The sequence below is a fragment of the Papaver somniferum genome, unplaced genomic scaffold (assembly GCF_003573695.1).
Source record: "Papaver somniferum cultivar HN1 unplaced genomic scaffold, ASM357369v1 unplaced-scaffold_79, whole genome shotgun sequence".
In the NCBI taxonomy this organism is placed as follows: domain Eukaryota; kingdom Viridiplantae; phylum Streptophyta; class Magnoliopsida; order Ranunculales; family Papaveraceae; genus Papaver; species Papaver somniferum.
In genome coordinates this window covers 2,643,263-2,659,773 of record NW_020650859.1, presented here as the reverse complement: position 1 = coordinate 2,659,773, position 16,511 = coordinate 2,643,263, and the positions used below count along the sequence as shown (strand labels likewise).

The 16,511-nt window shown below is 36.4% G+C and overlaps 2 protein-coding genes and 1 long non-coding RNA gene across 3 annotated transcripts; all 3 read right to left on the bottom strand.

Moving 5' to 3' along the window:
* Window positions 1-862: 862 nt before the first annotated feature.
* On the bottom strand, window positions 863-3,845 carry LOC113344559 (abscisic acid 8'-hydroxylase 2-like). Its single transcript, XM_026588512.1, has 8 exons — window positions 3,580-3,845; window positions 3,170-3,491; window positions 2,822-2,971; window positions 2,464-2,739; window positions 2,179-2,271; window positions 1,845-2,030; window positions 1,416-1,534; window positions 863-1,241 (listed from the first exon to the last, which is right to left on the bottom strand). The coding sequence occupies exons 1-8, from the start codon at window positions 3,789-3,791 to the stop codon at window positions 1,145-1,147; spliced, it is 1,455 nt and encodes a 484-aa protein (XP_026444297.1). The 5' UTR covers window positions 3,792-3,845; the 3' UTR covers window positions 863-1,144.
* A 3,899-nt stretch (window positions 3,846-7,744) lies between these two features.
* LOC113344730 (actin-related protein 5-like) lies at window positions 7,745-12,821 on the bottom strand. Its single transcript, XM_026588665.1, has 13 exons — window positions 12,672-12,821; window positions 12,518-12,588; window positions 12,310-12,434; window positions 11,553-11,597; window positions 11,282-11,384; window positions 10,952-11,061; window positions 10,556-10,665; window positions 10,259-10,349; window positions 9,752-10,183; window positions 9,514-9,641; window positions 9,091-9,433; window positions 8,456-8,949; window positions 7,745-8,228 (listed from the first exon to the last, which is right to left on the bottom strand). The coding sequence occupies exons 1-13, from the start codon at window positions 12,770-12,772 to the stop codon at window positions 8,213-8,215; spliced, it is 2,169 nt and encodes a 722-aa protein (XP_026444450.1). The 5' UTR covers window positions 12,773-12,821; the 3' UTR covers window positions 7,745-8,212.
* Window positions 12,822-13,380: 559 nt separating this feature from the next.
* Window positions 13,381-15,906, bottom strand: LOC113344676. Its single transcript, XR_003357900.1, has 3 exons — window positions 15,570-15,906; window positions 14,604-14,689; window positions 13,381-13,508 (listed from the first exon to the last, which is right to left on the bottom strand). It is a non-coding gene; the product is annotated as an uncharacterized LOC113344676 (long non-coding RNA).
* Window positions 15,907-16,511: the final 605 nt, after the last annotated feature.

Genomic DNA, 16,511 nt, shown 5'->3' with positions numbered 1-16,511 from the left:
TGCTCCTCGCTGCATGCATTTTCCCGCCAAAAACCATTATTTGAAATTTGAAGAAGACCTCCCCCTATCCAGTTCTGGTGTCCCTTTAGCAGCTGCCTGGAAATGGGTCACCCCTTAGTAATTAGGTTACCCCTTATCCAAAGTGAGAGTCCGTATAGTAATTTTCTCCCACGAGCGCAAAAACCACTTTTTTAGCCAATTTCGCCGCAAAAGCTTATTTCTCCAGAAATACCTACAGGGACATAAAAAGCCATAATAAATACAAAAATGGGTACTAACACAATATACAATTGGGCTATATTAGACACATAAATGCGTCTATCACTTAGTAACAAAGCAATATTGATATTCACCATTAGATGAACTCCTGATTTAAGATTCAATCTAAGTCTGTTTAGAAATAAAGCAATCAATCTCAACCGTTAGATGATATTTTTATCTTGTTACACATAAATGAAATATGCGTTCATTTAGATATATATGGTTAACCGTACTTAAACATGTATACCAAATTGGCTCAGTAATAGTCAACCGAAGTTAGTCATATGAAGACTTCTAATATATCCTATGAGTAGAAATGTAAATGCTTATTTAAGACTTCTAGTTATTAAATTCTCACGTTGTATTCATGTAACCCCTCGCACACTCCGAGTATGTATAACAAACATGGTTTGAATGACAAGGGGACCGATTACGCACTAGAGAAACTAAGACATGCCTTTGCCAATGGAGAGGACTTATATTTTTGACTCAATTTTTGATAAAAGAAAATTGGATTTTCTATATTCGGCAAATCATAGTTACATTTAGATTTAAGAAGCATATAAAGTGAAAATTAGGATGCAAATGCAAACAAAACTAGTAAATTCCATAGTGTAATTTTTATTTCTTTGTTTTTTTTTCCTACCAATTTTTCTTTCTTTTGTTTGTACATACAAGAATACCTCCTCATCACATGATGAGTTTATACAGAATAAATAATACCTTACAAGTAACTGACAGGAAATACAGAAATCATGGGGGTGTGGGGTTCTATTTACAATTCTCAGTCCCCACCAACAATCAATTCTTATTATTTGTTTGATTAACAAACAAACTCAAATCCAAAATTATTCCAACTTATCAATAATTTTAATGAGGAGAACTAGGCAGATCGCTTAGTAATTCTAACAGGGTATCCTCGTTTCGGTACCGGAAACGGACCATATTGGATTCCATCTTCCTCCCCAATTGCTTCCCACCTGCACCAAAATAATAAGAACAATCAAACTACGTGTTTAGAATATCTGTCTGTTTAAACGATAATACACTTTAACTTGTATTTGTGGTGCATGTATGTCAAGTGTTGATTATTGTGGTGGAGATGTGATTTTGCGGAGAGTCAGAAAGACAGGGAAAGAAGTGTACGGATGTACCTGTAAGAAGTTGTGAGGTGGTGAAGAAGGACAAGCATCTCAAGCTTAGCCAACTCACTGCCTGGACACGAGTGGACTCCATTCCCAAATGGCATGTACGTGTTTGGTCTTAGTGGAACCTGCATCAGAAGAGGAGGACAAATGAATTTGTTATTAGTCACACTCCACAATGCAAATCAAGAAACCGGAATCTAATTGCTCCTGATAACCTACGTCGGCTCTGTCACTGCTAGTGACACAGACAATTTAAGTCGATTAACTTCAGTTTCATTTTTTGTTTAATTTTTGATCCAATCCATTGCGGATTTATTTAATTTGTTGTGTCCAGAAAAATTATACCTGGATCCTTAAAGGTTTGATTGATGGGTCGACAGCAAACTGATAGCCACTAAAACAAGAATATTGGTGGTATTCCTTCGGTTAACGTACCTCGAATCTGGATGGGTCAAATTTTTCAGGTTGAGGGAAGAATTCAGCACAATGATGGATGCTTCTAAAGAGTGGAAGAACTTTCCATCCTTTGGGTATTAAATAGCCTTGTAGCTCTACATCTTCCACAGCTTCTCTAAATGTGAAAGACAATATACTTGCTGTTCTTAGTGTCTCCTGGATCACCTGCGTATAGATACAGCATAACATTAGCATAGTCCTTTCTAATCAAGATCCGCACGGTCACATCAACAAGTACATAGATTCTAGCTTATCCTCCCCATTTGCACAAATAACAGGGTTGTACGATGGATATATATATATATACACGTACCCTGCTTGTCAACCGCATCTTTTTGGTGTCATCCCAAGTCAGCCCGTCGCGGTTTTCCTCCATTATTGTCTGTTGAATACTCTCTTGTTCCCTCTGCAGCAATACCAACAGTAGTACTCTCCTCGGTATCAATAATATTTGTGATTCTTCTATTTTTGGGACCAAAAATAATTTCTTCCTCTTTTGTCTCATTATATATATATATATGTGTGTGGAAATATTGTGACCATAAAATTCAAAAATATTTGACGAAGTGAGAAGATAAAGATTATGTGAATCAATTACCACGACAGCATCTAAGAGTTCACCATGGTCATGAAGATATTTTAGAATCCAAGTAAGAACGCTAGCTGTAGTATCGTGCGCAGCGAATATGACTCCTATGATGTTGTCGGCGACCTGAGAATCACTAAGACGATGCAACGTTGTTGTCTTGGTCTGATGATCTTTTGTTGAGTACTCTCCTTTCAGTAATACTCCCAGCAATCCTTCACTTTCCTTGTTACTCTCCCTTCTTTTCTCAATCACTCTCCTCAGGGTCTCATTTAGTAGTTTTCTTGCCTACACACAACAAACAAGTCAGTATCACTTCTTGATATACATTATAAGAGTATCTGGTGAAGTAATGTACACTCTTGCGTACCTTCATTGCTTTCCGAAACGGTGTCCCTGGGAGGTTGAAAGGCATAGAATTGTAACCTTTCTCCAAGCAATGATACAGCTGTTTGATGCCTTCGGTCTCGGAATCTGAATGTCGGCCAAACACCGAATGTATTGCCACATCAAACGCGTACTAAAACCAACAAATAAAAAACATGTCATACATATGTACCTTTTAAGAACCAGGAGGGATCGAACCTGTAACAGCATTAATTGTAGGCTAATGTACCTAGGTGTAGTTTTAGGGATCACTGTTCTATCTTATCAAAAACAAAGGTATTTTTTAAGATAAAAGGTGGAAAAATTCAATGAGCATCACAAATTTGTATACCCTTTTCATCTCTTGGAGAGTGTTAATGGTGGTGCTCTCCCAAGAAGGAAGATACTTGACAAGTACAAGCTTTTCGATGTCAGATACCGATTGTCTTAGAGTTGAAGGAAGAAATGAAGCTTGAACCAACTTCTTTAGTCTTGAATGATAATCTCCTTGGTGAAAGAATAGAGCTTCAGGTCCAATCATTTTCTCTTTACTTGGTGGATATGTTGGTTTGAACAAATGAGCACTACTCACTAACACAACTTTTGCTGCTTCAGGGTTTGAAATCATCACACAAGGACATCCCAAAATATGAGTCTTAAATATATCTCCATACCTAAACAATAAAAATCAAAATCAATCAAACATGAAAATATAAATGATTTATATCCCTGTCGCCATTTTGATCTTTAAAAGTATATTACCCTTTTTGTCTCATGGAGAAAAAAGTATTAGGATTTTGAGTATAGAGTTTGAACGTTTCGCCTACGTATGGCCAACCCATTGAACCTGGTGGTAAGCTCTTGTACTTGGTTCTTGCTCGGTTACTACTATTCCTACTGTTCCATTTGTATAGTGCTATAAACAGATACAAGATCAAGGAGATGAAAACACAGAAGAAAACTAGTGATGGCATAGTGAAAAATAGGATAGTACTACTATTGTGGATGATGAGAAAACAAAGAGAAGTAGTAGTCTAAATTTGGGTGTATGATTGTGGGTCAAAACGGTCTTTATATAGAGAAAAATTTAGACTCAAGTGCAGTGGTTTTTACTATATTTAGACAGAGACCCTTGTTAGTAAAGTCCATTTTCATTGATTAAACCATAGCCCGTGACTGTTTATACTACTAGTCTTAGATCTTTGAATGTTGAACTCCTCCTCACCCTCCAAATCTATATTCTAAGATAGAATTTCAATGAATCTATGTATCCTATCTATCTAGCCATCTAGGCAACTCTCTGTCTGTAGAAATTTCTTTTGATTCTTCGTTGAGAAGTAAACAATGATACTCGTGAGTTCCTTCGGTAGTATGCAATGACTCGTTCATCTCTCCGCTTACGTGTTCCTATTACGTCATTCCACGTGCAATCGAAGAGTTTTTTTTTTGGTCCGTACCGTCTCTATACGTCTAATAGCAATGTTTGTACCATGTATATGTTGGTGTCTTAGCTAGGGTGCATGCCCATGCTGCTTGGAGCAGCTTCAACAAGTTTGTTAACTCGAGGTGATAGTTGACGGTCACGTCGATCGATTCGTCAGATTCAAGCACTTAATAGCTAGACATGTGGCAAGTTATCTCGCTTTAAACGTATAAATAAACAAACAAGGTTAAGTCCCGTGAGCATGGTCCTCACCTGAATCTTTGTAGGTTTTGAGCAGAGAGCAATGTAAGTTTTTATGTATAAAGTCAGAGCCTTTGATGGGCATCAAAAGCTAGCAGAGATGGACCATATTATTACTAACAAACAAAAAAAGATAGTCGCAGCAGCAGGGCTCAAAATTATTTTGTATTAAGCTGCCTGCATTTGCAGTGCGCGCATGAATCTTTCCAAAACTAAGATTCTCTTGGTTACTTGAAAACTGTTGGTTAGTGTGAGAAAAGAGCGATTCATGGCGCTTCGTAAGGCATGCATTACAATATTATCCCGCGTCACAGAATATTCGTACATTTTGGAAACAAAAATGCGCGTAATGAAATTTGAATCCAGATCTAAGGCATCAAGCAATACAATTACAAGCCTCGTACAACCACCAACTGTCTTACCAACTCAACTGTTGAACACTGGCCTGCTCTCCAAAATTACTGACTTGTATCCACTACTATTGCGATTTTGAATGGACCAACACTAAAAGTCTAAAACACAGATATTTTGATTCATTCGACCACGTTTAAGAATCCACTCAATCTTCATAATGTACTTAAATTGATTCTTGCCGCAACAAAGTGAAAAAAGATACTGTTTTTGAATGATTTGGAAGATAAAGATATCTCCATGATCAGAAAAGTAACCCTAGCTAGGTGTCAGTGAAGAAGACGTGGCTAAATTCTAACAGATGATATTGATACTAGCTTCATTCCCACTATGATACTACTTATATCCAACTACTTATCTACTCTGTAAAATGTATCATGATCAATAATAGAATAAGTTGGTCATGGTGGTGGACTGGTGGTTCATGGTGGTGGTGCATGGGGGACCCTAAACCCACCATTTTTTACCTTTTTGTTTTATATATTGATCATGTTATGGAGTGACACATATTCCCCCTCGCATGGAATTGAGTTTGAGAGGAATCTGAATCCGATCGACTTGCATTTTTCATGATGTTTGGATGCAAAAAGTTGCTATTTGTAACCTATAAAGGACACAACTTATGCTATATTCATAACACACATCTATATATCTAGAATCTCATCCGATAACTGGAATATCTTGATACCGATATCGATAAGTTGATTTTGGGTTTTCTTTAGATGTAGTTGATTTTGAGCTTTAATAGGCATACATCTTGTTTGTTTGAGTTTGACTAGCTATCTGAATCTGCACGAGTCAGGTATCAGATGGTTCATTTTTTTATTTTTCTGATGTCTAACTCGGTTCATACATTTGACTCGAAGCTATTTGAGTCATGTATCATTTTACATCCGAGTCGCTGGATCCCAAAAACCTTTTAATAACTCTACCAATTAATAATTTTTGAGTCAGATGTAATGAATTAGATTCAGGTGTAATGCGTCAGAATCAGAACTTAAATTCAGACGAGTCAGTCGAGTTCGAAAAAAAACACCAGTCAAACTTCTAGAATTTATATTTTTGCATTGTTATTGTAGCACAATGATAAAGTCATGCGGTGATAAGACCACTAATCTGAGTTAGAAACTTTACTATACGAACTTTCCCCTACAAGAGTAAACTTCTGGCCTCTCATACACATACGTGTAAAGGAGTAGAATAGAAAAGGTACCAAGAGATGCTGTTGGAAAAAAGGAAAAGATCATGGATTGCCTTTTTGGTTTGAACAAAAGGGCTTTAATATGTCTTGTTTTATTGTGGAAAAACTCGAAAAGAATAAGCCTAACAAGTTGTGTGTAATTGAGACTTAACAGTTAGTGATTGCATGTTCTAAGAACACAAAGTAATAAAGAAAAAAAGTACTTCAACTAGAAGAAGGTGGTGATAGAGACTACTAACTAAATCTTCATCCTAACTTTATGATCTGGTGCAGTGAAAATGGAAAAAAAAAAAAAGCAATAGTGATAATCCAACTGTTGGGATAAGATTATGAAATGAGAACCTAGAGTCATAGATCAATGATTTGTCAAAGTTTGTGAGTTCACATCTGCGCCGCGCCCGCCATGTTTGAGATGCCGTGATTCTCTAAAACTTACCCTTTTGTGTATATCCAAATGCCCTTTTCTTCTTATAGTGATGATCATTTAACAGCACTTACTTATCTACTCCCCTAGATACACGGCTCGAAAACTTTTACTCTTCTCGAATGAGATTGTCAAATTTAGAGAGTTATAACAGTGTAATGATCTATGACCATATCGCTATAAATGGGTGTTATAACAGATTTAGGCTCAAAGCCACCAAAATGCATTCAATATAATGACCTGTTACAAGAACTAAACCACGACCTATGTCATGTAACTTCAGAATAGGTGATTTCTCAGTTTTTCAAAAAAAAATGGCCTTAACATCATTAAAACATAAACGTTTTATGCAGATAATGGTTATGGCAAGTGGTCCTTGCACTGTTACAAGTGCAGTTTTTCAAACATTGCTTCTTTAGTATGAACTCAGAAAAATATCTAAAATTTCAAGACGGCAAAAAAAAAAAACTGAAGTCTTGTAACAATTAAGAATGGCCAGACAAAACCAATTGAATGGAAGAAATCAAATACCGTACAGAAAAATAAGAAGAGAATCTAAAGCAGAAAAATGTGTGTATGAAAAAAACTTTACCAGTCTTGTCTCTGCAGAGTGGGGAGCCCACTTTACAACTGTTAAATTTGGGGTTTTCTACTTCTTCTCAAATTTGGGAGAAAACTTGAGATAGAGATAGCAGATGGGATATGGAAGATGGGAACCACAAAAACTAAGGTTAATGATGCTACACTACTTCTGCAGTTAAGATGGTGAGGTGAGGTCAACTAAAAAAAATATCGACGTAAAATCAATATCCAGCTGTAATTGAATCTACATGACAATTACGTGGCACATTTTAGGTGGATGTAAAATATTCATGAATCTAATACCTTGAGTGTTTTGATCAATTTCATGAATGGTGTAGAGGTTTAAGATAGTCAAGAGTAACCATGTATGAGGTAGTTAGTTTGTAGATATGACTGATAAGAATAGATGGAAAACAAATTCAAAGAATTGAGTAAGATCAGAATAAGAAGAGTACATGGATGTGGCGACGTGGTTGAATGCAGATCTCGGAAACGAACTCTTCGTTCACACGTGATACTGCAGATTTCATTGCTGTCCTTTTATTCTCTAATTTCTGCAAAGAACCATGAACCAACCAAAGCCAATCCAGAAAACAATAACTACTAGTAGTAAAAGCTATTCTCATCCTCACCAACAGGAACTCAAGTTTTTGATTTGATACAGATAATGGGATCAATTTACAAGCACACACGCGAAAGAGATAACTTGAAACGCTGCAGATACATACAAAATTAAATATCAGATGTGTGCCCAAGAGCATATTCTGATTCATCTAGTTAAACAAATCTCGGGAGAATAAAAACCCTTAAAGCTGTGTAAGGGTGCACAATTGCAACATGTTAAGAGAACTGTGGCTATTACAAACTGTGTAAGGGTAAGTAGAACAGATTTACCACAAATCAACTGCTGACTGAGACGAGAGTAGTGCTAACACTGAAGTACATGAAATATTCTATAGTAGTAACAAATAAATAAAAATTCGTAAATTAGCACTACAGCAATCATCCATCTTTTCTTTGCCCACCTACCAGAATGCTTTTTCGGGTGCTTCAGCATTGGTTAACAGCATATCATAAGACAAGAACCATCACTTTATCGTACAGAGTAGCTTTATCATATTGTTTTGCGATAATGTCAATCAGTAAAGTAAGATAATGTCAGCAGAGAAATCTAATTCGCAAAGGATCATATCAGTAGGACTAATCTAGCCAAATCATATAGTCATTGACATCTTAATACATAACACGAAATAGTTCCATTAAGTAGAAAAATGATATGTACAACTATCAACTGTTGGTTTTTAAATCTAACTGATACATGATTTATAGAGTATACCTCAGTTGATACTTCCGCAGCCAGTCTTCACCCTTCTCGTAATAATCCTCCCTAGTGAAGGTTTGTACTGAGAATTGCGAGGAAGCAGCATAAGCAGAAGCCCCTTTCCATGCGTCAAGGACTGGATCAGATGCCATGACAATTCTTATAGGTGACTGAAAAGGGCGTATCATTCGGATTCCAGCTTCCAACCGCTTAGCCATACCAGGGAAGAGACAGCTTCCTCCTGTCATAAGTATTGAACTTGTGATTCTGTCCTCCACGCCATTGCCTTTTGTGGGCAATCTTCGCATCGAAACTCCAACCATCTCATCAAGTCCAGACTGGTCAATTCCTACCATGTTAGGTTGAAATAGAATTTCAGGGCACCGAATCCTCTCAACCCCAATTATGATTTGGAAATCTTCCTTTGTGGTAGGACGAAATTTCGGAAGTTCAGCAGCAGCTTGAACGGGAATAACGTCGACCTTCGCGACAAATGATGGATCTATGTCCTGTTATGGCCACGATCCAAGTGGTAATGGAAGTCATGTAATGATACAGAAACTACATCACTCACCAACGGAATCGAAAAAGAGAACACAAGAGATATGTATAGAACATTGCAAGCTAGCCATGTTACTTCGAAGAGTTACCTGGAGCCGAGAAGTGATACGAGCCAGCTCTGCCTCATCCTCATCCTGTTCATCTTCATCATCGTCATTGTTTTTGCCCATAAGTTTGTAAAGTTGCCAATCTTCTTCCCTGGCTCCAAAAGTGTCCTCTCCCTTTCCTCGATCAAATGCTGCAGTGGTCAAGAGGCGCATTCTTTCCTTCTTAGCAGCATTCAGCCTCTCACCACGGCCAACACCACCTGCAGGATTTTGATTCCCATTTGGACGTGATCCGTTTGTTTTCAGGCGCTTTCTCTGCTCAACTTTCTCAGAGAGCTCTTTATGTTTAGCATTCAGCTGTTCTAGATATAGCTCTGGGTTTTCTCTACAAAAAAGAAAAGGAGGCACCGATTTGAGATTTCATACTAAAGCAAAACAAGGAGCCCAAAAAGTGTGAAAACATACAAGCGTTTCTCCTCGTCCAGTTGATTTATCTTTTCTTGCTGTAGCTCTTGTTCAGATCGTTTCTGTTTGGCTCGCTGCCGACCCTCAGATGTCGTCTTCAGAAATAACTGTCTTCGCTTCTCTTTTAGCTTATATTAGAAAGAAAAAAAATACCGCCAATAAGTACTTGAATATGAAATCTACATGGAATCACAGAAAGCAAGGGATAAAATTATAAAAACTAAACGTAAATAGCAACCTGGTCTTGAGTCAACATATTGTCAGGAACATCAATTAGCGGATATTTCTCGGCATTTGATGGCTCCGCCTTTTCTTCCATTTCTACTTGCTCACCTTTTGTCTTCCGTAAAGACTGTGTTACCTTCGCAATGGCAGACTCAATTTCCTGCTTTGAGACATAGCCAGTTGCAGAGAGGAAAGATGGTATATCAGCCTCTTCCACACCTGAAAGCTGCTGATGAAGAAATTCCAACCCCTGTAGTTCATTTTCGAGTTCATTGATTTTAGAAGACTTTTTTGCTGCAGCCATATCTCGAAGACGTTGACCTTGTTTTTCCCTTATAGCAGCCTTTCTTGCTATCTCTTCTGCCGAGGGTGTGGCTTCAACTGGGGGAGGAACCCAAGGGAGCTGCCAACATATGCTCTTCTCTTCCGCTGTCTTGTCTCCAGTCTGTTATAAGATAACATTCTATAAAAACGTATCTGCAACAATGAGCATAATTGCATGAACTTATAAGCCTGGTACCTGGAACAGTTGAACTTCTGAAGCATAGTCCTGAGATACATAACAATGCTCCCTCTTCAGTTCTTCAGCCTTCTCCCACGAAATGATATTCCTATTTTTGTGCACATTAAAACAATATTGCATGATCAAACAACAAAATCTTGTTGGAAAACAAGCAAGTTTGCTTCATACATGTGGGAAAAGAGTGGATATGACTAACAAGTGAAGCTGTAAGAAATCGCCAAACTAAAAATATTTTTCACATAAAAAAAATAAGTCTTTCAAAATATGGAAATGACAACAACTATACTTGCTTACATGTGATGGGGATATTTCAGTGAAAGAAGCTGCTTAAAGTAGTCGGTGACATGGTATCCACCGACATTTGTTCTGCAACAACCTTCAAGAACAGGCTCCCCAGCGACAAACTGCAAGTACAGATATATTATATGACATAAGTACGATTAGCTAGATGAATTGCAACGGTGCTGGTTCTGTAAGCAAATATTGAGCATACACGTTAAGCAGTTTATTCAATATATTGCAAATTCCAAATCTATAAAAACAGACTGATGGACCTGTAAATTACAAATGAAGCCTACACCCACATATTATGAGATTTTGCTTCCATACTAACCTAACACAACTAAAAAATTGCAGATACAAGGCTTATTAATTCGGTCTTACTAATTCAGAAATACATGGTAAACTTACTGGCATAACATGACTTGTGGTAAATCCTGCACATATAGCAAGGCCATCTTTATCACAAATCCCAAGCTGTTGATTGTATTTGTAGCTAAATGCAGCATCGACTCCAAAAGCTGGGATCCCAGAAAACATAAAGCAACAACAAGAAAATTATAAGCCAATGGTTCATCTTTTATTTCCTTGGACACAAACTACTATAGATAGTTCAAAAGAAACATATATCTGAAAGGAAAATAAAAAATATCTGAAAAAATATGAATAAATGAAATAAACCAAAGCAGAAGCCCAGCTGCAGTAACATATAAAGGTAATAAATCGAAGTACAACTCTTACCAACTGATGGTACCCCATATGTCTCAAAAAGAAGTTCGGCCATTTTACTGCGAGACTGAACTGGATTTAATGCACATTCTGTAATCAGTACAGGATGATCAACCTGTTCTGCCCCAAAGTTCAGAGGAAAATGAGGGTATTAGTTTGTGAGAATCACAAAGCAGCATTGCATATGTCAAGACTAGAGAGTTCTTGAGTTTCAAAAGCACTGGAATATTTCTTTAAATTAGATCGGGCATATGAAATTGCTCACGAAATAACATAAACATACCTTATGCCCATTCACGCCTAATCGTTCAAACCCGTAATCAAGAATCTGCAATAGGAAAAATAAAAAAAAAATCATGAGAGAACATCTTTATTAAAAATTAACATGACCCCAAGTTTCAACTTTCAGCCATATTTTGAGGCAAGAAAGTTTCATATTCAAGTGGCATTTCGCATTTGCATGTAGTCAGTGAAGCAAACCAAGATAATATCAAATAAAATGTTAAAGAAGGCAGCACTGCATCAGTGAACACTATTGGATTCCTCCAAATCAAGGCCATATTAATGTTGTTCTGGTAAAGCTTCAGGTCTAGCTGGTGCTGGTTTTCTTTTACGGAGCAACAACGGTAATACTAATATATTAGGATGCTAGGTTGCTCTGCTGTTACAGGCAAGATTATAATGGCTAACTGCAATTCTTTTCGGTTTAGAGTGGTAAAATTCATAATGGCTAGATAAATGTTTGTGTTCTGCACCAGCAATCCAAATGTTCATCAAAGACAAAATTCCTTGACCCCTAGTTTACAGATGAAATGCGGCTAAATATGTTACACCTCCCATCAAGTTCTCACATAGAGAACTCAAATACGAAACAGATTACATGACAAATTCTGAACAAGTCTCACAACTGTTTTTCTTAGTTATTGTTTGACATCGACATATTTCTAATCTCTACCTTAAACCCCTCATGGAACAGTTTTTCCCTAGCAAATCATCTTTACTTAGCAAAATAAACTAAAATGAAAGTTTACATTACTTACATATTCCATAGTCTCAAATTGATAAACAACATTGCTATCAAACGCAGAACGCAGCGTCGAACGCGTACAATCAAAGTATTTCATCAATGTAGGATCCGCATCACCCACAATCGTTACCGTCTCACCTACACACAACCAACATTACACCTTAATTTCCTCATCCATCAATTTCTAAAATTAAACCCTAGAATTCAAGAAGAAATTATACCAGTAGATTTATGACGAGGTCTTTGAACCAAATTACGAAAGGAGATTCGTGGTTTCGATTCACCAGCCCATCTGATAAACAAAAAAAAATAGTTAGGGTTTATAATTAGGGTTTTGAAAATGGAGATGTGATGATGATTGATGAATGGACTTACCCGATTCGGAAAGTAGACGAGCCATTGTCGATTACGATCGGAGTTTTTGACGGAAACTGGTTGTAATCTGTTTGCCGCGATGGTCTCGTTATGTACGGCATCGTCTCTCGAGAGAGAAGTTTTTTTTTTCTCTGTCACTCACTGGGACTGTTTTTGTCTAGACTGAAGAAGAAGAAGAGATATTTTGAGCTCCTGCGTATACTGAATTTAATTGTTCCGGTTCTGTTGAAACTCACTTTTTGGTTCTGGGTTGATTGATGGACCCTTTTTGAGTTGTTGTCTTTAGAGCCCAGTAAGAAACACACTGGGCCAATGGCACCATTTCGCATGCAAATGTACGAGTGATTCTTTTTTCGAAGGGGAAAAATACGGTTTAGTCCAAAAATCAATCCAAAGGTACAATTTATTCCAGTCCGAGTCAACTAGGTACACGTTAGTCCAAAAATATGGAAAGTACGCTAATAACCCTCATTTTTACTATTTAGTTCAAATACTTGCAATTTAGCCCATATTGACTCATGACTATGTCAGCAATTTTGAATAAAATAAAAAACAATTTATCTTTTGAACTGCTCGTCCAAAATCGACAAACTTTATATATTTGGGAAGCATTTTCCAAAAGCTACAAAAAGAGTATCCATATGACTATATAATTTTTATTTTTAAAGATTTTTAATTTACATTGGTGTGTACAATTATGTACACCGCTGCAAAGATCCAGACAATCCAAAATCCATGATAGCCAGACTGCCACTCTAGTCTGCACATATTGATAAAAATGTCAACCACGCCAAGTTCCAGTTGGATAACATCCAGATTTGCATAGGTAAATTTAACCTGCATCGAGGACAAAACAATGAACATAAGAAATCGCAGCTTGAAAAGAAAGTTATTATCCTTTCACCAACATCCACATAAGAAAATAAAGCAAGAAAACAATCAAAATAAAAAGTTAGTCAGTTATGGTTAGAGACACGATCCATGTGGGCAATACTACACAAACTTAATATTTCTTGGAAACATCCCAGTACAGTGATTCATTGCACTTCACCGAAAAGTAGATTAGTAACATGCACAACATATCAATCATACTCACACCCAGACCTACTTTTTCATGAGAAGTATATTGGTGCATCAGTATATTCATCCTTTTGAAACATTCCTAAAACCGATCCTTCATAGCCACGAACAAACCTACCTTTTCACTAAAAATACATTGGTGGACCAATGTGTACACCCCTGCAAAACATGCATAACATCGATCATTCATATTCACACTCGGGCACACTTTTTCATGGGAATTATACAGGTGCACCAATGTGTACACCCCTGCAAAAGATTCAGAAAAACGATCATTCATAACCACACACAAACCTACTTTTTCATGGGAATTACAGAGGTGCACCAATACATACACAGCTTCAAAACATGCATAAAGCTGATCATTCATAACCGCACACAAACCAATTTTTTCATAAGAGTTACTTCCCACAGGTGCACCAATATGTACACCGTTGTAAAACAAGGGAAACCTGCTTTTTCATTAGATTTACATAGGTACACCAATATGTACACCCTGGAAAACATGCACAAAACTCACAGGTGCACCAATATGTACACCGTTATAAAACAAGGGAAACCTGTTTTTTCATAATATTTACACAGGTGCATCAATATGTACATCCTGTAAAACATGCACAAAACCAATCATTCATATTAACAATCAACAAGTGTACAGCTATATACACATTAACTATTTAGATGTGTATAATTACGTACACATTAAGAATCAATATGTTTTTTCATTAAATGACGGTTGTACTTATCTAATTCAACTAAGAAAGCCTAAAGCACACAATCATGTTATCAGTTAGGACCAATATTCAGGTATGAATCATCAAGGAAACCAAAGTAATAAACTAGAACAAATACCTTGCACCGTGTTGTAGCATCTTGGGCTGCAAGCATAGCAACATAAGTTGGGAACTCATCTTTATCATCTTTTACCTTCACTACACCTGCAATTGGGATGAAGAAAAAGGTTGAGAACTTGAGATATACTAACAGATAATGTGCTTATTCAAGTCTAGGAAATCAAGTTATAAGAAGACACGATACTGAAAAAAACAATAAATTACGGTTTCCTTCAAGTTTTACACTACAAATAACAATAGAATATTGTTAATTTAGTCATAATAATAACAACTAATTCTCCTCCAAAGCAAAGTTGTAGCAATAATTATGGACATCTGACAACCTAAATTAAAACGAACAAAAAGTTAATCACACAGCAGCAGATCCACATATAGTAATATGCCAAATCAATCTTATAGTATATAAATATGATCTCAAACTGGTAAAATAATAATTGAAGAAATACAACTCACTCTGGTGATTCAAATTTTCAAATGCATCTAAAATCAGCATATTATGAACTAACAATTTAGTTTTCTTCCCATAATGAAGGAAACGAGAATTGTATATAGGTGCAACACATTTTTGATGCTGTGGTGTACCTTCGTTTGCACTGGTTATGTTGCAGTGTACCATCTTGTACACTGGTCTACTAAGTAAAATCTATAAAGTCCATGTGTTGTAAATTCAAAATCCATACGGTAAATTAAGGAAAACCAAATCTATGAAGTAAAAATTAATGTTTACAAAAATTGAGCAAAAAAATAGAAGATTCATATAAATTACACTAGATTTTCATTAAATTAGGTTTATCATGTTCTCTCCTGTTGATTTTCGAATATAAAATCGCCGCCCATCCTTTAATAATTACAACAAACAAAATTCAACTATTCATATCTTTTGATTAATCATCTTAAGGTGAACAAATAAGTGCAAAATTTAACAAAAGAAATCCAAAGAAGTCAAAATAATAAGAGAACTTACCAGATCTGTTCTAATGGTATTTTTCTCTCGTGCAGTTGATGAGATATGAAAAACTCGAATTAACCGATGAAGATCGGTAAGTTACTCGCAGTTTCAAAAGAAAATCATATGTAGAAATTAGGTTAACTTTTAGACATTCTAGTCTATATTCGGAAGAAAATCAAAAGATTAGTAATGTACATAAACTCCTGCATCAACTGAGATAATCTTCTGCTACTCGATGTACAAACACACTTTCTCTTGATGGTTAAAGATTTTTAGATTAAATCTGAAAATGGGAATGAAGAACTTGCCTCTCTTTCTCCCTGCAAATATCCACATAAATCGCCTCTTTTTCTCTCTGTAAATTTCATCCAAGTTTTCAGATCTAATCTAAAAGAAAATAAACAACAGAGTCTTGTTTGAGATTATACAATAAGAGGGTATTTTAGGTAGTAGAGAAACTTGGATTGGTTCCCATTTGGACTAACTCGTCTAAAAAAAGACTAAATTGTTCCCGGTTTTGTAAATTTGGACTACCGGTACTAGGCCTAAGGACGCTGGACAGAATGTCCAAAGCCCACAAACTTTGGGACTAAACGTCAATTTCTACATTTCTAAGACTGCTCGAGCAAAATCATGAAAGTTCATTGAGAAGCGTATTAATTTTTATTTTGAAGCATAACAAGAGTCCTGCTGTTACCCTCGTGCTTGCGTGACAGTTACAATGAACTCGCATCTCACAGCCGTCCGATGTTCATCTCACTTTCCATATCGTACTTGATATATCTCCCTTATAAAGCACAATTTGGACAACTTAGCCAAGTTAAAGAGCGGCCAGGATTCATTCTTGACAAAGCTAAATCCATGGCTCTGGTTGTTCACATCATTATTGAATTATTAATATCTTATAATAAATACTTTATTAATCTTTTATCATAAATGTCTTATAATTATCTTAAT